This window comes from Colletotrichum navitas, assembly GCF_030913465.1.
Source record: "Colletotrichum navitas strain CBS 125086 chromosome Unknown LY79scaffold_2, whole genome shotgun sequence".
Lineage (NCBI taxonomy): Eukaryota > Fungi > Ascomycota > Sordariomycetes > Glomerellales > Glomerellaceae > Colletotrichum > Colletotrichum navitas.
Window position 1 is genome coordinate 925573 of NW_026850548.1, and position 21657 is coordinate 947229.

Here is a 21657-nt window from a genome sequence, read left to right on the forward strand (position 1 = left end):
CATGCAACTTTTTTTTTTAATGCCTGCAAGCCTATCTTTGGCATCAAGTTCTTCTCCTGACCTCTCTGGACGGCGCCAATTCTCCCCCGTGCCTTTGTGACCTATCCTGTCTCTGCGGGAACAAAGAGTCACTGGAGCCCAACACGGACGATGCCTTCGCCCTAGGTTTCACAGACCTCCCCTGCTCTTGGCTTGCCAAACGCCTGTCGGCTTGCCGCTGACACGAATAATGTGTTGAGTCGGCTACGAGGAGCTGAACCAACCTCCTGCCATCATGGCGATATGTGCGATGTCCCTGTAGGCATATCTCCGAGCCCTTTTTGGCAGGTCTGCATTACCTTCCCGACCTGAAGAGACTTGGGGTTAATCCAGTCGGGGTGCGGCCGAGCACGAGTCCAAGCCCGGGAGCGGCCGGACCAGGTGCAGATGGGATTCTCGGCGGAGGCAGGTTGCAGATGCTACACAACCACAACGGAACGGCCGGGATGGGCAAAACTCAGCTGCCTTCTGTGTGGGTGAAGCCACGTAACCCGAACCTGAGCGAGAAGAAGACTACTCCGAAAACGGCGACCAAGAAAATAGCCCCTCCCTGCAAAGGTTCCGAGATGACTCCTCTGACTACCAGCAGTCCACTAATCGCGCTGAAGATGATGGGGTTTATGAGCCAAGTGCTGTACTCGGCAACCTTTGCCGTTGGTATACGACGATCTCTTTGGCGGAGAACAATGAGTCCAGCAGTCGAAGAAAAGAAGATCGTGTACGCCGCCAAGCCTACAGGATGTCAGTCTGCGGTTCGACGGTTTCATCCCGACGTGCGTCGCCTCACCAATGAATGTGACAAGCCCATTGAAGCTCCCAACAACCACATAGACAACAGACAATGCGCAATTCAAGAGCAGAGGAAGCCTGACATTTCCATCAGTATAACAGCTATACCGCTTACATTATGACACACTTACACAGGCACGTTTCCCCGCCAACGTCGGTCTTGTGTCCAAGACAGGAAACCTATGATCGGCCCCTTGACCAATCTCGGCAGAGAAGACATATACTCGTCAACACAGCCGGCCTCATCCTTTTCTTGACTGCAGTGCAGGTTCGCCAAAATAGCAGGGAGGTACCCCCTCTGACTTGCGACTACGACGAGTTTGGCGGTCGCGAAGATGTTCGAGTTCAAGGCACCCATCGCCGAAACAGACACAACCAGGCAAAAGAGTAGTCCAGCCCAGTTGCCGAGAATCCTGTTGGCAAAGTCCTAAGGATTTCATGTCAACGTCTCGAATAGCTTTGGCTGGTTTGGGGGGACGTCAAGCTTACCACTGCGACAGTGCTGCTTGTCCGCATGACACTCATTGGCAAACAGACGTACAGGGCAGCGTTCATTAGCAGGAAGCCGATAATCACCACAGCCATAGAGCCATTTACCACGATTGGCAGATCTCTTTTAGGATTCTTCATGTCTCCCAAAACAAAGCCAATCTGCATGATACTCAGTACTCGGCCATGTGTGAATGGAGGGGATGCAAAATCAACTCACCATTTCCCAACCGGCGTAGCACCACAGTGCCCCGAATGTTGCCGTCCCAAAGTCTCCGAGCCACTCCCAGAGACCGACCTCACGCTGTTCGGGAGCCTGTCCGAACCAGCCATACTCGGATGACGGAACTCCGTCTCCATGGCCAAAGGCCCAGACACCGCAGCCGAGTACGATAATAGTAGCCAGGGCCGCCGTCTTGAGGAAAAGAAACAGTTTGGCCGCCTCAGCGCCAGCGGTTGCGCCCATGCAGTTGACGAGCGTCATGACCACGATGCAACCTGCCGCCGCCAGCTTTGGAACCCACAACGGCAGCGTCACCTGGTCCGCGACGAAGACCTCGGTGAGGTAGTCGGCGAAGATGGTCGCGATCATGGAGTTGGCCGCGGGCTTGATGATAATGCACCACACCCACGTGAACAGGAACCCGGCGAACTCGCCGTAGCAGGCACGGAGGTACTCCTGGATGCCGCCGTTGACGGGGATCCGGAGCCCGAGCTCGATGAAGGACGCCGCGCCCGTCCAGACGAGCAGGCCGCCGAAAAGCCATGCCAGCAGGCCGTACCCCGGGGCCGTGACGAACTGGCTGATCTGCGAGGGGACGCTGAAGATCCCGGAACCGATCTGGAGGCTGATGACGATGGCGAGGCCGTTGAAGAGCGTAAGTTTCCGGGCGGTCGCGGGGTCGCCGTCGCCGTCGCCGCCGCGGGACACCGACGGCTGCTGGAGAAACGGCGTGATCTCATCGGTATGGAGGAGGTCCGGCATCGGAAGACTTGGAGCTCGACTTGGAGCGGGGATGATTGCAACTATGCAGCTTGTGAAATGTTGCTCAAACACGTGTGGCTCGAAAACAGCACAAGTTCCGCTAGCCTTGCGCCCCTTTCTCCTCCTGCGCCAAGAGCTTCCATATGTTTGGGTATAAGCAGGCTCGGATGCTGACCTTCAGAAGGTCAATTGCGACACTAGATGCACAGCTTCGCCTTATCTCTAGGATATGTGTGTGTGTTGACAGGGATCTTAGCCTCTGATAGCGTTGATAGCTTCGGCGGTTTCAATTTGCTCACTGGGAGCAGGAACGCCGCTCACCTGCGTTGACAACACATGGCCTGACTGGCATGGTGGCGTACCTCAATAGAACAAAAAGATGTTCTTGCAGAGCCTGGTGCTTAACCGAGAGATAGTCTAGGGAAAAACAGGTTCCGAGTCGCACTGAGTTTACTCAACTAGCGAACGATCACGAAAGGGAGTTGAGTAAATGGGTTGCAAAAGGAACATTAGTTGTCAGAGTTGCTGCCTCTGCAACAAGTAGTGAGTCGCTTCTCTGCCCTGATGGTCTAGCGGTATGATTCTCCCTTAGGGTTGTCTCTGACATCTCATCCTGGGAGAGGTCCCAGGTTCGATCCCTGGTTAGGGCCCAACTCTTATGCCAAATTTGGCGTTTACTCTTTTGAAAGCCGTGGTGAATGGACAAACAAGTACGGGTTTTGTGTCTGTCTTGCTCAATGCTTCTTTCCTAACTGGACTGAAGTGAACAGATGAGCTGGCAGTAGTATGAATGGTGGTGAAATAGGAGGACAGCCAGCATATGTTGCGTTGGCACGAATCCCATGCACCCGACGGTGAGAGGCGCTTATAATCTGGGCCTGTCTTCCAGTTCTGGGTACTATCGAAGACCTGACTGACCATCTTGCAGAGTGCAATGTCACAGTTCTGATACACATTTGCCATTCCTACAGTTGAATAGATGAAAGATTCAAGGGTTAGCAGCATACACTGCGCTACCTAGCGAATGCAGTGTCTCAACCACTGAGCTGTAGAGCAGTCAATCAAGGTGGAACCGGCGCACTGTCCAGCAGACTTTTGCCAGCACTGTGAGAAATTCCGTATCACGTGACCCGGCCCGGGCTGCTTCGCTAAGTCGGTACGTAGCTTTTAGGGTCTCCGCCCACCAAATCGGCGAGCACTCAGAAAAAAAATCACAGGTGAAATTGTATCGCGAAGCCAGAAAGTGCTCAACTTCAACCCCGTCACTAACCCAGCAGCACTGAAGCCCACCGTTGACCCAGGTAAGGCGCCCAATTCCCCTACCGTCCCTTGTCGAAAATTTCTCCATTTCCAGCAAGGCGTCCCGACGACCAAAGTTTTCCCTCTTCTTTTCCCTTTTCCTTCTCCCGTCTAACCCTTTTTCTCTCCCGCCGTCAACTAACCCGTCCGTCCGTCCTCAGGGTCAAGCACGATCAGCACAATGGCTTCGAGACCTACCGTCACCATCATCGGCAAGGATGGCAAGTCCTCCGGCAACACCCACACCCTGCCGGCTGTCTTCCTGAGCCCTATCCGCCCCGATATCGTCCAGGAGGTTCACAAGGGCATGGCCAAGAACAAGCGCCAGCCCTACTCCGTCAGCGAGAAGGCCGGTCACCAGACCTCTGCCGAGTCTTGGGGAACTGGTTAGTCGTCACCTCGCCGAAGGGTGTGAAGAGAAGTTTTCCAGCAGGAGCGGGAACCGATTCGGAATGGGGGAAACGAACGCGAGGGGACCTCTGGCAGAAGTCTTGGACGGGCATGTCGACACTTGAAAAAAGAGGAAAAAGACTGCTGGAAGAGACCATGCCGAGGGAACGAGCGGGACCCCCTCCCCCATTGGATTGGGTCTGCGACTGCTGGAGGACGACATGACCACTCCGCGGCTGCGACGGGGAACAAGTGAGCTGACAGAAAACACCACAGGTCGCGCTGTTGCCCGTATCCCCCGTGTCTCCGGTGGTGGTACTCACCGCGCCGGTCAGGCCGCCTTCGGTAACATGTGCCGTTCCGGTCGCATGTTCGCCCCTACCAAGACGTGGCGCAAGTGGCACGTCAAGGTCAACCAGGGCCAGAAGTGAGTGACCCCCTTCCCTTCTTTTTCTTCCTGAAACCCCACCGCGGCGGGGTGGGATAAGACAAGGGAAAAAAAAAGCCGTCTAGGAATGCCGTTTCTCACAAGATGTCCCCCCCCCCCGCAGGCGCTACGCTACTGTCTCTGCCATCGCCGCCTCCGGCGTTGCCCCTCTCCTCCAGGCCCGCGGTCACCAGATCTCCAACGTCCCCGAGGTTCCCCTCGTCGTCGACTCGGCTCTCTTCGAGAACGCCGCCGTCGCTCGCACCGCCGCTGCCGTCTCTCTCCTGAAGACCGTCGGCGCTGCCGACGACGTCGAGAAGGTCAAGAAGTCCAAGAAGCTCCGCGCCGGTAAGGGCAAGCTCCGTGGCCGCCGCTTCCGCCAGCGCCGCGGCCCCTTGGTCATCTACGACCCCGAGGTCGACGGCAAGGAGCTCGTCACCGCCTTCCGCAACGTCCCCGGTGTCGAGACCTCCCCCGTCACCGCCCTCAACCTCCTCCAGCTCGCCCCCGGTGGCCACCTCGGCCGCTTCGTCGTCTGGACCTCTGCCGCCTTCAAGTCCCTGGACACCATCTACGGCACCACCACCGAGCCCTCCGCCCTCAAGAAGGACTTCCTGCTGCCCTCCAACATCGTCTCCCAGAGCGACCTGAGCCGTCTGATCAACAGCTCGGAAACCCAGTCCGCCCTGAACGAGCCCAAGGGCTACGCTCTGACCCGCCGCTCCGCGGTCCAGAAGAAGAACCCCCTCAAGAACAAGCAGGTCATGCTCCGCCTGAACCCCTACGCCTCGGTATTCTCCAAGGCGGCTGCCCAGAAGAAATAAGCAAATTTCTGTGACGGGTGTCTGACGACGGTGGTGGAACGGACGGTTCTGAAAAAGGACGGGGCTACATTTTAGCATGGTTTGTGCTTTGAGGCGTAATGGACAACTAGGAAACGTTGACCTCAATTCATCAATGGACAAATGATTCCCTTGAACAACAAAAGACAGCTGGCGTGTTCAAAAAAAGACAACGGTCTGGCCCCTGGACCGTGACGACTTGATTCCACGTGATGATGAATTTCCTTGCATCTCTTTTTTTTTGTACACTCTCATTTCTGTAGTGACTGAAAGGTAGCTACAAAAAGTTTTCTTTTACCCAAACTTCTCATGTGTTCTTTATCTTGCCTGCCCGTCTTGTCGTCGACGGCGATGTATAAACTCGTGTATAAAAAAAACTCCGTCCATTTAGTCACGTCTCTTACGCCTCCAGCCCGAGGTCATCGGTCTGCCTAGCAACCCATAAAGGTGCCCAGGTTGCCGAATCCCTCGTCCTCCTCCTCGGGCGGGGGAAAGTCGCCGAGCAGCTCCTCGACCTCCTCGACCTTCTTGATCCTCCAGAACCTCTGGATCGCCTCGACCAGCTTCTGCGAGCAGAGGTCCACCTTCTCCTCCGTCTCGGCCGCGAAGCACAGGCGCCAATAGGCCCACCCCCGCTCGGCGCGGATTGCCGGCGTCGCGGCGAAGATGAGGCCGGGGCTGACGAGCACGCGGTACGGCTTCCTGGTCGCCAGGAACATGAGCGCCGTCGACAGCCGCTCGCCGTCGAGCAGCGGCACCCTCTTGCCGCCGGTCGCCATCCACAGCGGGTGCGTCTCGAGGCGGAGCTTGAGCCAGACGAACATGCCGCCGCGCGGCCAGTCGAACTCGTAGATGCGCGTCTTGCTGACGACGCCCCAGTCGGCATCCTCGGCGCTGCGCGGCGTCGACTGCTTCAGCTGGAAGGCCCCCTCGTCGAGGATCGTGCACATGCGGTTCATGCGCCGCTCGTACACGCCGCGGAGGCCCTCGAGCCAGCGCACCCAGCCGTCCATCTGCCAGCCGTCGAACGTTTGCTTCTGGCGGGCGGTGAGGGCGGCGAAAGCGGTCCGCGCCGCGGCGGGCTGTTCGCCCATGACCAGCTCGGCGACCATGGACTGCACGAAGCCGGAGGGCTGCTGCGTGGTGACCTCGGTGATTCTACGGAATGTGTCAGGCCACAAGCTCGCGCACTTGCCAGGCTTCGTTGGAAGGGCGGAACATACCTCAACAGGCGCTCAATGATGGCGGGCTGTGCCGTGATCCAGCCCAGCCTGCATCCCGGGGCGATGGTCTTGGAAAAGGTGTCGAGACGGATGACTCTGCCATCGGCGTCGACGCTCAGGAACGACGGGGTCAACGAGTCGATGAACGGATATCCCGAGGACTTGGCGGGCTTATAAGGCGGGGAGGGCCGAGGAACCTCCAAACCCCGGGACCTGGCCTCCTTCACGACGGCCGACGGGTACTGCAGGTAATAGTACGGGTCGTCCTCGACGATGATGATGTCGTACTTGCTGGCGATCGCGTAGATCTCCTTGCGACGCTCGACTGATAGGACGCCGCCAGTCGGGTTGTGGCCCATACTATCTCCCCCGCCACGTGTTAGCCATGCTGCATGTCTCACATGAGAATGGGTAACCCCCATCCGGAGCGAGGAATTTCGGAGAGCCCCTAAAGAGGGAGGAGAAAAAAAGAGAACAAACGAAACCCCCCCCCCCCACCCAAATGCAAGACAAAAAGTCTAAATAAAATACTCACGTAACAGTGTATATGAAGGACGGCCTCTTGCCGTCCCTCTCGTCCCACCCGGCCAGCACCTCCTCCAGCGCGACGACGCTCATGCCGCCCTCGTCCATCTCGACGGGGACGACCTGCACGCCCCGCGGCAGCGCCTGCGTCAGCACCTGGCTGTACACAAAGACCTCGCACAGCATGCCGGGCCTGTCGGCCGCGGCGTCCCGCGCCGGGTCCCACGTGTCCGTCAGCAGCTCTAGCGTCTTGGCGAAGCCGTCGGTCGAGCCACAGGTGAGGATGACCTCGGGCCCGCCCAGGTACGGCACGTCCGGGTGCAGTTGCTCCCGCGCGAACTGCCTCACGAACGACCGCAGCGGCGGGTACCCCTCGGCCGTGCCGTACTGCAGCGCCGTCGCCAGGTCGATGCGTTGGAGCGGGTCGCGGTCCGCATCCGTCCCGGGTACGGTGACGTGCCGCGCCGTCTTGACGTCCTTCTCCTTGTCCTTTTCCGTGGCGACGGCGGCGGTACCGTCCCCGGGGATCGGGGACGGCTCCCAGCGCTCGGGCTTCGCCGCCTGCGCTTCAAGGGTGTCGAACGGGAACAAGCTCGAATGCGGAAGGCCTGGAAAGGGGGGCCGTGCAGTCAGCGAGCCGTGCTCTCAAAAAACAAAAAAACAAAAAAGGAAAAAAGAAATAGAATAGGGAAGAAAAAGGCAGGACGGCTGAGATCGGGATTGCGAATGCCATTGGGTCATTCGACGCGTACAAAACGCAATTGCAACGTTGGGGCGGGAAGCACGCAAAGGCAAGGTGTGTATTACGGCATGGGTGGCGGCATCCTCCCGCGATATCCTGCGGGGGAGGGACGAGCTAACCCCCGGGTCGCCGCCGAATCGACGGGAAGTGAGTGGTGCAACCACCAGAAAATCGCTATATCCATCACAAATAAAAAAGAGAAGGGAGAGAGAGGGTAGAATGTAGTTGAAAATGAAAATGCAAAAAGTGTAGAAAGGAGAGAATGGTTGGGAAAGACATACCGCCAGCCAGGTTTCCGATGCCCGGGATCTGGAAGTACTTGTAATACTCCTTCATCTTGCTGGGGATGCGCCTCATGGTGACGGCAGAGAAATGGTGCTCCATGTCGAGGGGCGGCCTCTTGGCCGAGTCGTCCATTTCGGCGGCGGACATATCGACGGTCGATTTCGACAGAGGTGATGGAAAGAACGAGGGGCTGATGTCGTCGATGTGGTCTCTTCGCGGTATGTTGCTTTGCTAGGCGGGTTTTTGGTCGGGTGCCTCAGCCGTCGACAGGGTGGTTGGTTGAGTGAGTGAGCTCTGGATGGAGGTTCGTGGGCAAGGCTTTAGACCATGGAGAGAGGGTTCACTAAGCCCGAGCCGGCGATCAAGGTCCAAACACGGAGGAGGGGAACCCAAAGATAAGCAAGTCGAGAAGGTTAGCTAGCGTGTAAGGAAAGATACCGCAAAGATTAGGATGTAGCCAGTGACATGTCGAGCCCTCCTCTCCTTGCACCCCAGCCAGCCAGTCTCCCCCAGCTCTCACTCTCCCGGGATTACAAATCAGCACCTATCTCGAACTTGTTTGAAGTGACCCGATAAGGAAGCTCCAGAGAAACAGCCCATCGATAAGGTCGGTCTCGGCAGTCGGTTGCTGACTGGGCCGCGCGGTGGGAGGACAGGGGTCTGGAGCGTGGCAAGCCAGCTCGAACGGTCAACGAGTGATTGGAAAAGCGGTTCCAGCTCCACCAGGACGCGCCGTCCGTCCTAGACGACGTCACGCGTGGCGGCGGCGACGCGGCGCCGCCGCTCCGCTAGATCTCGTAGCGGCTTCGCACGGCCCAGAAGACGATCATGGACGGCGGCGTACCGGGGGAGCGGTAGCGTCGTCACCGAATCCCTGGTTGCCATCCACACCGGGGTCTCAGTTCACCAGGCCGAGGCCGAGTTGTCGGAGTTACACTTTCGATGAGTCTGGACCCCCAGAAACCGCCGAAACTCTGCGTCGATGAACCATGTTATCATGTCCATCCAAACCCAAGGGGGTTTGAGGTCACCGCTAGTCGTCATCACAGTCTAATGTAGCAAACCGGGAGAGGCCTTCGATATACGAACAGTCTAATTAGTGTAAAGCTCGGTACTCTGCATCTTGCTTCGGTATGGAAGCACTAACCGTGTGTAGAGCTCTCTGGTGCTGGACGGCAGTACAAGTACAAATATGGGAACCGTCATTGTGGACACATATTTTCCCCTCCTTTCCTCCCCGTCCAAATAACAGACTGATACACTGAGCCATCCGTCGCCCTCTTTCGCACCCCGAAACGCCTTGCTGAAATCATACAACAGGAATCCCGTTTAGACACATATCCACCCCCTCCCCCCATTCCTCCAACTTTCTCTCTCTCTCTCTCTCTATCAATATTCTGTACCCTTACAAGTATGGCATCCAGAGCGCATCACACTGGGCCAAGTTCATGGGGTTTACAGCCTTTGCAATCAGGTCAATAACCGTCTGGTTGGCCGGCAAGTTGCCCACGGGGCTCTGTGCCAAGCTGACGGCGCGCTTGACGACCGAATCGCTATTGACCTGCACCGACTCGCGGAGCTGGTTCTCCGTCATCTGCACGGTCCTGTGAGAGCTCGTGAACCAGAAGATCATTTCGTCGCGCACAAAGAGCGTAAGGGCGTGCTCAAGCTCGTACTCGGGCTCCGTGAGGCATCGCGCGATGGCCATGAGGGCGCAGCTAAAGATACCTTCCGTCGCCAACGGCCCCATCAGGGTCTGGAGGTTGGGCGTAAGTCGGAACGGCACTGGCTCCGGGTTATGGAAGAAGGGTTTCGCGGCGCTCATGTACGCCATGAGCTCCGATCCCCAAATGTTGCCGGATCCGCGGGCGATGTTGATCTTCTGCGGGTACCGGTTGTGCATGTAGAGGATGTACGTCATGAAGGTGAGCGACGCCAGCTGGTACGAGAACTGTCGGCGGAACAGCCAGAACTCGGTAAAGTCGGGGAAAGCCCGCTGGAAGTATTCCAGCGCCAGGTTCTGCGGTACCCATTTCTCCTGGATGGCGTGGAACACTTCGAGCCGAGCGGTCGCGGTTTGCTCAGCGTGCTTCTGTGGCGCATCGTTAGGCTCTGTTAATTGCTCTGTCACTGCAGTACTTACCGAGTTCTTGGTGTCGAGAACGCCGCGCAACTTCTCCATGGTGAACAATACAGGGTCGTCCTTGGACATGCCGTGACGGCGGCAGTGGTCCTCATACACGCTCTGGAGGGTGATGTACGAAGTGTCTTCCTGCACGATACGGATGTGGGGTGCCAGAGGAACCATCAGGGGCAGAGTGAACTGGAGATCTCGGCGACGGCTCTCCTTCCTTCTGCTCAGGGTCTGGTTCAGTTGTCTGAACAGCTGCAAGATGCGCTCCTCGCGGCGGCAGTGTCTCGCAGCAGGGTGCTGTACAGCCCACGAGTGGATGCTTCCGTCGTGGCCGCGCATCTGGAGACGACGATACGAGGCGCTGATCGACCTCACCAGGTCAACGTTGGGCAAGAAGCGCTCGATGCGGATGAAGTCTTGGTTCTTGTCCTTGTGCTGCAGGTATTGGCCGGGGACCTCGACGTCATCGAATCGCTGGTAGCGGAATTCCGAGAGGTGAGGCGAGAAGGCCTCGAGAGAAACCCGCGTCGTACGGCGATCGAGCTTCTCCTCGAACTTGTTGCGCCAGCGCCTCAGCTTGTGGATGTACTCGTACATCGTGGGCTTGACATCGACGAAATCGGCCTCGAACGACTTCTTGATATGAGCAGGAAGGATCGTCTCGGCGAAGCGAGTGATGTTGGTCTCGGTGGCCGAGGGAAGCTTGACGTCCTTGGCAAAGGAGGAAGGCATGCGGCTGACGTACGCCAGCGCGTCGTTGAGGAGAGCAACGATAAGACGGTACGCGTCCTCGTCGGGCGGGCACTTGAAATGCTTCTGGATCTGGTCCACCATGGTCTCCATTGACAACGCGAGGAGAGGGAAAGCCGTCTTGAGGGCGCTCATAATCTCCTCGGTAAGCTCCCATGGCGGCTTCTTCTGACCGGCACCCGACTGGTCTCCGGTACCATTCGCCTGAGGAGCGGGAGTGCCGTTCGCGTCGTTGCCTTCAGTCTTGACGGGGGCGTTTGCGTCACCACCACTGGCGGTGCCAGGTCTCGAGCCGGAGGCATCCGGCTTGGCGATGCCGTCCTGCTTTGGTTGTTGGGGTGATGCGCTAGGCTTGCCGTTGGACACGGTAGATTGAGCGCGCTGGCGCGCCTTCTCCTTGGCTTCCTGGTTCTTCTTGATGACCAGCATGTCCTCCCTGTTGGTACGGAGCTGGAAATACAGGGCTTGGGGATACGACCTGGCGATCTTAATCAGGATCTGGTGGACCCTTGGTGCCTCCTTGTGGCCCAGGCCGGTGATGAGCTGGGGAATGTAGGTGATCCAGTACCAGACAGGAGTCTCGCCCTTGAAGTCGTCAAAGCCAGCAGCGATGGAACCGTTGGCATCGTCCAGGCTGAGCAGCCACAAGATGCGGGCAATGAGCTTGCGTGATTTGGCGTTCTTGTAGCTGCCCGCCGCTTGCAGATACGACGTAAGCGCCTGGCGGGCCGAGTTGATATCTGACGGGTCCTCCTTGTACTTGCGCTCGTTGAAGTAGCCCCACTCGGCCCAGGCCTTGGCCGCCGTGATGTCGAAGTACAAGGCTGTGCCGTAGGCCGAATCGGCTTCTTCCTTCTGCTTGAGCTTCTCGAGAAACATGCCCTTGAGGGTGTAGAACTCGGCCTTCTGAGGCGGATTGAAGTAGTTGAGGTTCGTGTTGTTGATCACGTCTAATCCGCTCGTGAGCTCCTCGGGGTTCTCGTAGTGACACTTGGCCTGCTCCCGCAACTTGAGGAAGGCTTCCTGAATCTCGATGTTGGGCAGGGTGTAGATCCTGCTCAGCTGCGTAATGCAAACCTCTGGAAGGCTGTGCTTACGGGCGACATGTGCGAAGCGGTTGATGATCCAGGCAGTCTCGTGGTACCCGCGGTAGGCGAATGAGGCGCCGCTGGCGTTCTGCCCACCTCCTTGGGGAAGCAGCTGGAGGTACGTCTGATTGATGAGGCCGAAGATGTGCTGACGCCAGGTGACCAGGTCCTGCCAGGCGGTGATGTCGTCCCAGACGTTGGGCAGACGGTCGCGCCAAGCTCCGAGCAGAAGCTTCAGTTCTCCAGATTTGACATCCAGGTTGCCCTGGTTGGTGCTGGCCAGACTGTTGCAGATAACACTCGCGTCGTGGAGCTCGACCAGTTGCTGGAAATTCTGAAGCAGAGGGATGTGTGCCTTGGTCAACCGCTTGGGCAACTGGTGCCACTTCCTAATCGACAGTTGGATGGCCTCGTCGCAAGCCTTGGCAAAGTCCTGCGGCGTTTCCTGCTTGTTGTAAAACTTGAGAAGCGACATGAAAGCTTGGAAGAAGGCACGGCGGGGTGTCGGGGCGTCCATAACACCCTTGATGAGGTTGTCCAAGGCCTCGCGGTGCTCCTGCGTCTGCCACATCTCGGTGTTGTTTCTCCACGCACACTCGAGGAGCAAGTCCTGGAAATTCTCGTGCTTAGCAAAATCTTGCAGGATCTCCCACTGCTGCAGCTTCTGCGCACACAAAACCCAGTGGTCTTCCCAGAGGACGTATTCGGCTTGGGAAAAGGGGATGACGCCGGTTCTAGCTTTTATCTGAGCGGCCTCGTACATCTTCTGCGCCTTGTCCCACATGCCATTCTGCTCGTAGGACAAAGCGGCGTTCGTCTCCACAAACTGGCATCGTCGGCGCCATGTGCCGTAGAAGAGATCGTCTTCCTGGAGAGAAGCATACAGCTCCACGAGCGCGTCGAGGTTGCTTTCACGAACGATTGCCGACTCGATCTCTGGCTTGATGGCCGCGTTCTCAAGCTGTACGAGCGCGGTGTACCAGGCGTCGTACGTCTTGGCCTCGTACTTGAGAACGTGCGGCGGGATCTTGCATTCAGGCCAAGCCTTGGCCGCACCCTCGAGCAGGGACTGAACCACATTCGGTCGCTTGTCAATCTGGCGGCTGTGATAGTCCTTGGTCAAGAGCGCAACCATGCCTCGCTCCAGATCGTGACGCTCCTCCTTCATCGTCGCGGACCAGTAAATGGGGAACAGGGCAACCCAGAGCTGATGCGCCAACGTCGAGTCGACGTGCTGGAGCTGGACCAGAGGCTCGATGAGGTCTCGTACCTTGACCTCGCCGAGCTCGCTCATGAAGCGTCGATGGGCGCTCATCAAGGCGTCAAACTTGTCGTCCGCCATGTTGGCAGGCTCTCTGTTGTCCTTGGCGTGGATAGAGAAGAGTTGAGTGATCGGCAGAGTCTTGAAGTCCTCGTAGTGTAACTGGATAGGGTTGTTCAGCTCAACCGCGCCGAGGAGAAGCTGCGAAGCTTGAGCGAGCCAATAGCTGTCAGCCAGCGTGTCCCAATTCTGGGAAGTGAGTACATAGGCAAGACGAGCGCTGGCGGTCTTTGAAAGACTCTTGTCAAAAATGGCCATGAAGCGGTTGCGCATGTCAACGTCCTGAGCGCGTGTGCCGATCAGGAACGCATGCTCCATACGCACGGTCAACTCCGTCCGAGTGATCTTGGGGTCCTCGTAGATACGGATGACCAGCTCCAGGAACTTGGTCAGCATCGTCGAATCTTGCCGGTGTTCAAAGGAGAGCATCTTGTGAAGGACCGCTGTCTTCTCCTTGAGAGTGGGCCATGTGCCTTCAGACCGGAAAACCCATCCTTCCACCATGTTGAGGATCTCCTCGCAGAGCGGGATGTGCATTGACTTCTCGACAAGCGTCGCCAGAACGCTCAGGAACGGGCGCCGGTTGTCGCCCAAGACCTCCATTCGCAGCGCAACGACCTGGATGGCCTTGAGCATGAGTGCGGTCGATACCTCAAGGTCGTAGGCGGACATCTCCCCACTCGGCGTGTTAGGGTCCTGGGTCCGAGGGGCCATCCCGGCCTGGTTGGCGATAGCAGTATAATGTTGCACATGCTCTCGCGCCAGTTTACTCTGGAGAGCCTTCATCAGAACGGGAATGTGCTGGTCAATGACGCTGGGTTTGCGGTTGCCCAACGACCACAGAATGTTGACTCCAGATCCGTAGTGGCCGGCCGCCATGGCTTCGCCGGCGATCGACGACAAGGAGTTGACGATCTCCGAGTTCTGCGACTCGGTCTCGCCCTCGGCGTCGGCATCCTCCATCGGAACATCCTCGGGGATAGCATCAAGGACTCTCTGGATGGTCGCCTTCAGCTCACGGCCGTCGTCGTACTTTTTGTCGGCAAGGTGCAAGCAGTCTTGCAGCTCGGGGTTCTCACTCTTCAGACACTTGTCCAGGACTTTCTGGACCGATGGTATGTTCTTTGCAATCCACTCATCTGATTTGAAGTTCAAGATTATGCGGACAACCTGGAGAGTATTGATGATATTGGTGATGAACTTTTCGTCGAACTTCTCCTTGTCCGAGGGGTCGGCGGAGAGGATGGTCTGAGTCTTGTCGCTGGCAAGGACAACATCGGTGACGTTAGGGAACAGATCGATGTCCAGGTCGCCCCAATACTGGGGCTGGACGAGGTTGTAGAATAAGCTCATAGCCTTCTTGCACAGCTCGTTGGACGCAGGCGGCACGGCGGGGCCGTTGGTGGAAACGGAATCCTTCGCCCGTGTGGAGGGGAGCTGGTACCGCTCATTAAGCTGGGCAATAAACTCGACCAAGTACTTGATCATCTTCTGACGGCCAATAGGCGGGATAACGTACTCGGCCCGCTCCGGGTTTTGCCTGGCCGCAGGAGGAGACGACATGGGCTGGTCGCTGCTGTCCAGCTTCCGCTTCCTGGAAGTCGGGGACTCGGAGATGGAACGGGGGACCGCATCTCCCTTACCTTCCACACGACGTTGCTCCCAAAGCCAAAGAAGCCACATCATGTTAAGCGCCAACTTCTTAGATTCGTTGGAAGGGTTGGGAGGCGCCGCAACCTTACGCAGCGATGAGATGATGAGCATAGCGTACTTGTCCCTCGACTCGTAGAAAAGGTCCGGGTGCTTAACCAGGAAGTGGAAGATGCTGGTCATCTGCTGTATGTTCTGGCCCTCGTCGGCGAGGATCTTTCTAGGAGCCAGCGCCCATCCGGCGTTCCGGTCATTGGGTTGCGTACCCAAGCGCTTCGGCAGAACGGGGGCCACCAGCTCCAGAGCCTGGGTAACTAGCGCCCGTCCTTCGTTCTGGTTCGTCCTGAGCAGGGAAAGGTACACCTGAGTCACGATCTTAACCGGGGTCTCATAAAGTGCGATGAAGTATGCAATGACAACGTAGGCGGCGTGCTTGTTGATGACATCATCCAATCGAATGAAGGTCCAACAACTCTTAATGATGTCCTTCCTGGCTTCCTGGAATATGACGGAATGATACTTCACCAGCATAGCCGACAGCTGGAGAACCTCAAACTTGGTGTGGTCGATGCCGGGCTGTGTGAGATCGTCAACGTCGTGCTGACTGGTATCTTGGTGCGTCTTCCAAATCTTGGCCGTGACAGCATCGATGATGGTCTTGTCCATGAAGCGACTCTTGCTCTGTGGCGGCTGGTTCCAGTGCCTCTCGACGTCCATAGCAACGATCGGGTTGACAATGTAATGCAACAAGAAGCACTTCATCTTTTGAGAGACGTTCTTCTGGGGGTACGCGTCGAGACATCTGAGGACCGTTGCCTTCCAGAACTCGGGCGAGTCGCTGCTGATGACGTTCTTGTAGATGTAGGCGATCAGAGGCTGCGGAGCGCGGAAGTCGTCCGTCGTGACCGAGTCCACCAGGCTGAAGAGTGATTCGAGATCTCTGGGGTTGCGCTCCAGAGACTTGATAAAGATCGCCATCAGCTGGTCCGACGCTTGGGAAGCTGGGAGTCTGAGGTTGGGCGCGAGTGTATGAGCTCGCATTTGCTTTTCCAACTCCCTGCCAACCTGCTTCAGCCAGTTCAAGTGCTCCTTCTTCTCCAGCCACCTATCCGTACCGGGCGACACGGTAAGAGAGTACAGGATGTGGACGGCATTGACGACGGCGACGAACTTTGTGTCCTTGTTCTGCGTAATGGTGCTGTTGCAGCAGTCGATCAAAGCCTGAACGTTGGAAGCCGCCGCTTCTCTGAGGGGGCCGCTATCGGGGTGGCGGATAGCCTGAGCAAGAAAGCGTCCATATTTGAGGTCTTCGATCTTGGGGAGGAGGAAGTTCCAGATCTCGTTGGGATACCGGTTGATGAACTTGTACAGGGGCGCGCGGAAGGGGCTTTCGTGGGTTCGGCGCAGTTTCTCCTCCAACTCCAGAGCCAGGTCGATGAGCCGTTGCTTGAATCCCTCGGCCTGGGGAGGCAAAAGGTGGAAGATGTTAAAGACTGCGGCAACGACCCTCATCTGAGGATGCTGCTCGAAGAAGGTAAAGGAGAGCTGCTGGAGAACGGTGGGGTCCGCGAGGACCTTCACGTGGTCGAGCAAACGCGCTCCGATCTCCACCTTGAAGTACGTCGTAAGGAGCTTCAGAAGCCGGCCGAGGTTGTCCAGGCCGTGAGTAGTGAGCTTCTTAGGATCTTGGAGACTGGCAAGCACCGGCCTGAGACCTCCCTGCAGCAAGTCCTTGGGAAGCTTTTGGTGGGCCTCGAGTGTGTTCTTGAGCGCGTTGTTGGCAGCGTCAATCGTGGCCTTCGAGTCCGAGTACAGGCACTTGAAGAAGACCGAGACGATCTTGGATCGAGTGGGGTTGCTCCCTTGCTTGAGGGGGGCGAACTCCTCAAAGCTGGTAGCGGTGCTGAGGATATTGATGCACGCTACCCGCAGGTTGACAATGTATTCGTGCGTCCTGAACTCCCCTGGCTTGTTGGCCAGAGACTCGTCGCTCGCGTCGGCCAAGGCCAGAGACTCCATAAGTAATCTGGTCAAGTTGTCGTCAAACGTAACCCACTCCTTTCTCAGAGTCATGTGGTAAGTCATTGCGTCAATGTAGCCTATCTGAATAGGGAACGGGAGCGCGCGGAGAGGCTTGGAGTAGATGGGCTGGAGGAATCGCTCCTTGTAGGGTTCGATCAGTTCCCAGACGGCACAGTTGGCCGCCTTGGCAATCAACTCGAGGGATCGCTTCGCGGTCTCTCGAACGTGGCGGTTCATGTGTGCCAGTTCTGTGTTGAATTGCATGCAGATCTGGGCGAGGCGAGACCTCTGCTGCGGCGGTTGACCCGGGTTTGGCTGGGGCATTGCATCCTCCTTCTTGATGTTCTTTGTGATCCTCTGCAGCAAAGTCTCCAGGGTGACCTGAGCCGATCTTCTAGTCTTCTCGGGGAGATCCTGGGGCATGTCCTTGATGACGTACATGAGCGACCGAATGAACTCGATCTGCTTGCTCGCGACCCATTGGTCACCAAGGTCCAGCTCAGTAAGCAGGAAGTTGATGCCTAGGGAGCCACCAGTCTTGGTGAACCACTCCTCCTCGTAGCAACCGTGGCAGAAGGTCGCGCTTAGGTTGTTGAAGAAGGGCAGCCTGGCAACACTGTGTTGGGATCCGAAGATTGTGGCCGCAGAGTCGTACACTTCGCGGATCGCGCGTTGCGCAGACTCTCGCACTTCAGGGTGGTCCGAAGCCAAGGATTCCACAATCGCATCGGAGAGTACCCGGGTATCAATAAAGAGCGGGCCCTCTCCGGCATTGGGGTCGAACGGGCTGTAGGCCCGCTTGACGTCGATCAAGGCCCGGCCGACCTCGACAATTGTAAAGTGCTTGCAGATGTTCATGAGGAACGCCTGTGCGTCTTCCTTGAACTCTGGCAGGGATTCGGCAAACATGACTGCCTTCAGCAAGCGCCGAACAAGATCATCCTGCTCGTCCTTCTTGGGAATGGATCGCTCCTTGTCAGACGTTTCGAACGCAGAAAAGTCAAAATCGATCTTTCTGCTGATGAGGTCTTGGGCCTGGAGACGCAGGAGCCTTGGGAGGTCGTCGGGCAGGTTCTCGAAGCCAATCCGCATCTTGAGCTGGGACTTGATGAAATTGAATGACTGCTTCTTGTAATATCCGTCGTACTGCCGGGACTGGTTGCCCTTGCTGCCCTTCGGTTGCTCCATCAGCTTCCTGATGGCCATGTCGACACCCGTCTCTGCCGGGAAGGCCCTGTCTCTCTTTGATCCAATGAGGCGGAGATCAAAGCTGGTCGGGTCGTCGGCATACTCCTTGTACTTGAGAGGTTGCGCGTCGGTCATGAACTTTCGATTCCGGCCTCCAAGCTTGCCCAGAATGCGCATGGTGGTGTGAGCATGAAAGTGGCTGTATGGGTGTGGCTTGAGGTGATCGAATAACGCCGTCATCAACTCGTCGATCACCGGAGCCATAATGGGATCGAGATAATCCGCGGTGAGGTTGTCAACACAGAGCTCCAGAGTCCTCAGCCCTTGACCGACAAGATCTGTACCAGCTCGTAAAGCGACAACCAAGGGCCGCATGAGGAAACTGAGATGGGGCAGCAGGTTGCTGAGCCGTGCCGGCACTGTCAAGCACAGCTCCACGTAGAGGTCTCGCTCGGCGGGCTTCCTTGCTGCCAAGAGCAGGTTGTTGAGGACATCCAGCAGCATCTCAAGCAGAGGAAGAATCTGCTTGTAGAGGTGCTCAAACTTGCCGCCACCGATGCTTCGGAACAGCGACCGTAAGAGCAGGAAGTAGTTCATCGGCTCCTCTGCTTTAGTCGACAGCTCGATCGACTTGGTGACGATGTCCACGACGTGAGGGAGCAGCACCTGTTCGTTTTGGTTTGCAAAGAGCGTTACAGCCATAAAAGCTAGCTTGAAAAGCCTCAAGAGGATCGACGACTTCTTCACGTCCGCCGAACCGACTTGGTCGATCCTCTCCATCAAGAAGCGCAGAAGCATACCGCAAAAGCTAGGTGATGTCGCTTCGCTGGCGAGGAAAAACTGGGGGATGTGAAGCAAGGCTGTGTGCTCGAAAATCATATCGTACAGGTGAGGAATCTCCTGCTGGAAGACTTCATGGAAAGTCGCCGGGTCGATGCAGTGGAAGACCGTGGCGAACGTCTCCAGGAGATCCTTCTCCTCCTTGCTGCTAGACACCATGTAAAAGTTGGCCATGTATTCCACAGGGGACATATACTGGGACTCGGTAGCCGGCTTCTCGATTTCGTAGTAGCGAAAGACGTAAGCGCCCTCTCGGAAGAGCTTCACTATAACGTTGACCTCCTCAGCCGTGAAGCCATAGGCGACATCCTGCCAGTGTGCTGGAGCATTCTGTACATCGATGACGTTGTTAACATTGCATGTCCTCAACTGATAAAAGGTATTCTTGAGACCGTTCATCAGGTTCTTGAACAAGAACTTGTTATCCGCAACGGGGTCAGCGCCCCTGTCCCTAGGGTTCGATGTCTTGATCGGCATGGCTGTGAAGATGTCTGTCTCGTCCCAGTCAGGGGGGTGTTCCTTGTCCGCGAGGTAGCTGTCCTGGGTCCCGTCAGCGGCCTGCTGGGCGTAGAGTTTCGAGAGCTTCACTGCGTTGGGATATTGTCGGTTCATGGCCACGAACTTGTCGCCGATTGCGTTGAGGATCATGATCAGGTAGTACCGTGCGTCTACCTTGTTGGGCATTTTCGCGATGCATTCCGCCATATTCAGGAGCAACTTAGCGCTCATGGTTTGGAAGCTCGTGCCCGGGAAATTATCCTGGAGGTTTTTCGTGTAGACCTCGACCGTCTTGCGGATCTGCTCCGGGGTGAGACTGTCGCGGACGTGGTGGATCAAATCGGCAAGCATACTATAAGCCAACGGTCTCATAGTCTCGTAAACTGTCAGTCCATCGCCGATTAATGTCTTCTCGTCCAGGAGCTCGTCGATCTTTGGCAGAAAGATCTTGCGGAAGTTGAAGTTGATGATGTGTCGGATTGCGACAAGCAACTCCTTCCGTGCGCTGGATTTCTCCCTGGGACAGTCCTGCAAGAGTCGTACCACGATCTCGGGAAGGGTTGGCAAGAAATCGGTCAATTGTTGGGAGTATTGTCGCAGCAGGTAGGCTAGAAAGCTCATCGTCTTAACCTGAGCCGTGATGAACTCCCCGAAGGCAGCACGGTTCTTGATCAACGGGCTCACACCAGTGAAGATCTGTCCTCTGGCCTTGGCATCGGCATGAGCCTGCTTCTGCGCGCTTGCCTGGAGGCTGAGGAACCCCTTAATAAGCGGAACAAAAGCCTTGACGTTGGCAGCGACGGTGTTCCGGTAGACCTGGAAGACGGAAACCACTATGATGGGGCACTCGGACAGAACCTTGAAGGACTGCATTCCCTTTAGCAGGAGCCTGTTTTGTTGTTGCGGGTCCGGGCCGAGATCTGTGACCGAGGCAACGGGCGAACCGGGACGAGGCGACTGGAAGTTCGTTTGGGAGCTGCCTGGCGTCGACGGGGCGCCAGAGCTCGATGCGTTCGAGATGGAGGTGTTGTCCAGCTGCTCGCGCACGACCTTCTCCATCTGCTCAAAGAGCTCCTGGATCAGGCTGAGAAAGGCCTGGACCTTGCCGCCGAGCACCTTATGTTGATGTCGCATGACATCCGAGATGATCTTGACGCATAGCGTCGCATTCTCTTCGTTGTCCGTTCGGACCAGTTGCATCAGCAGGTCGACAACCTCCTCGGCGTACGGTTCGAAGGGTTCGGTCGGGGACGGTGTCGTCGGCAGTCGATGAAGGACCTCCAGTATGCAGTTCCGCAGTTTCTTTCAACCATGTCAGCAGCGCACTATCGGGTTTGATGCGGGGCAGCTCACCTGCTCCGGAGAGTTGCTCTGGAAGATGCATGGTCCACGAAGGATGGCGATGAATATGGGCACCAATCGCTTGAGGAAGGGGGGGTATATGGGACCGGCCGTGTAGTGGTCTAAGCTGTCGCGCAAGGTAGTCGCCGCCTCTACCTTGATTCTCGCATCTGCAACGCAAGCACATGTCAGTAAGGTCATGACGGACGAAGTGCGCCTCCACCTCTGGCGGGGTCCCGGGGTGTGGAGGAATCGCATCGCACGAGGGGTCGTTTCGTACCCGTTTCCGGACTACTGAGCCGCTTCACGACATCGTCAATTGTCGTTCCCGACATCGCGGCTTCAATAGCCCCTTGGGGACGCGTGGTTCGCTCCCATGCGTGGGGGAGCAAGGTATCGTGGGTTGGTTCGTGTCGTAACGAGGCTGAGATGAGAATACGTAGTTGCGCGCGCGCGTCGGAGCTGGAGGGGTATCGTTCGTAGATTAAGAAGGAAGAAAAATCTCTGCTTGTGAAGAGAAACGGGAAAAGCCGCAGGTAATTGTGCTCTTGGAATTGCCTTCGCCCGTGTCTTGTGGTGGGTAGTGGCCAGGATTTGTTTCCCAGTAGCTCAAGATCGCGCGGCTTGACTTAATGGATTTGGAGGCCCAGGCTCGACGTGAACTTTCAAATTTCCCAAAGGCAGTCGCGAAGCTGGGGGGAGCAGTCGCCAATTCATTTTGCGCTAGGACATTGAAGAACGTTAATCCGGCGCTAGTGACCCACCCGGAGAGCACCCGGGCCGCGATAAC

At 57.0% G+C, this 21657-nt stretch overlaps 4 protein-coding genes and 1 non-coding gene across 5 annotated transcripts; 2 read left to right on the forward strand and 3 right to left on the reverse strand.

Annotated features, from left to right (window-relative positions):
- Positions 1-496: 496 nt before the first annotated feature.
- On the reverse strand, positions 497-2302 carry LY79DRAFT_586251 (large neutral amino acids transporter small subunit 1; the record flags this gene model as incomplete). Its single annotated transcript, XM_060560607.1, has 5 exons — positions 497-771; positions 827-930; positions 1002-1255; positions 1318-1479; positions 1538-2302. 5 exons carry the CDS (start codon positions 2300-2302, stop codon positions 497-499), a joined length of 1560 nt encoding a protein of 519 aa, XP_060420181.1.
- A 558-nt stretch (positions 2303-2860) lies between these two features.
- On the forward strand, positions 2861-2952 carry LY79DRAFT_t16. Its single transcript has one exon. It is a non-coding gene; the product is annotated as a tRNA-Pro (tRNA).
- Positions 2953-3782: 830 nt separating this feature from the next.
- LY79DRAFT_504821 (ribosomal protein L4/L1) lies at positions 3783-5242 on the forward strand (the record flags this gene model as incomplete). The annotated part of the gene is made up of 3 exons (XM_060553547.1): positions 3783-3987; positions 4268-4418; positions 4543-5242. The coding sequence occupies 3 exons, from the start codon at positions 3783-3785 to the stop codon at positions 5240-5242; spliced, it is 1056 nt and encodes a 351-aa protein (XP_060420182.1).
- A 231-nt stretch (positions 5243-5473) lies between these two features.
- Positions 5474-8182, reverse strand: LY79DRAFT_683560 (aromatic amino acid aminotransferase; the record flags this gene model as incomplete). Its single annotated transcript, XM_060564612.1, has 4 exons — positions 5474-6418; positions 6484-6843; positions 7019-7616; positions 8032-8182. The coding sequence occupies 4 exons, from the start codon at positions 8180-8182 to the stop codon at positions 5692-5694; spliced, it is 1836 nt and encodes a 611-aa protein (XP_060420183.1). The 3' UTR covers positions 5474-5691.
- Positions 8183-9440: 1258 nt separating this feature from the next.
- LY79DRAFT_504269 (FAT domain-containing protein) lies at positions 9441-21202 on the reverse strand (the record flags this gene model as incomplete). Its single annotated transcript, XM_060553497.1, has 3 exons — positions 9441-20828; positions 20880-21037; positions 21148-21202. The coding sequence occupies 3 exons, from the start codon at positions 21200-21202 to the stop codon at positions 9441-9443; spliced, it is 11601 nt and encodes a 3866-aa protein (XP_060420184.1).
- Positions 21203-21657: the final 455 nt, after the last annotated feature.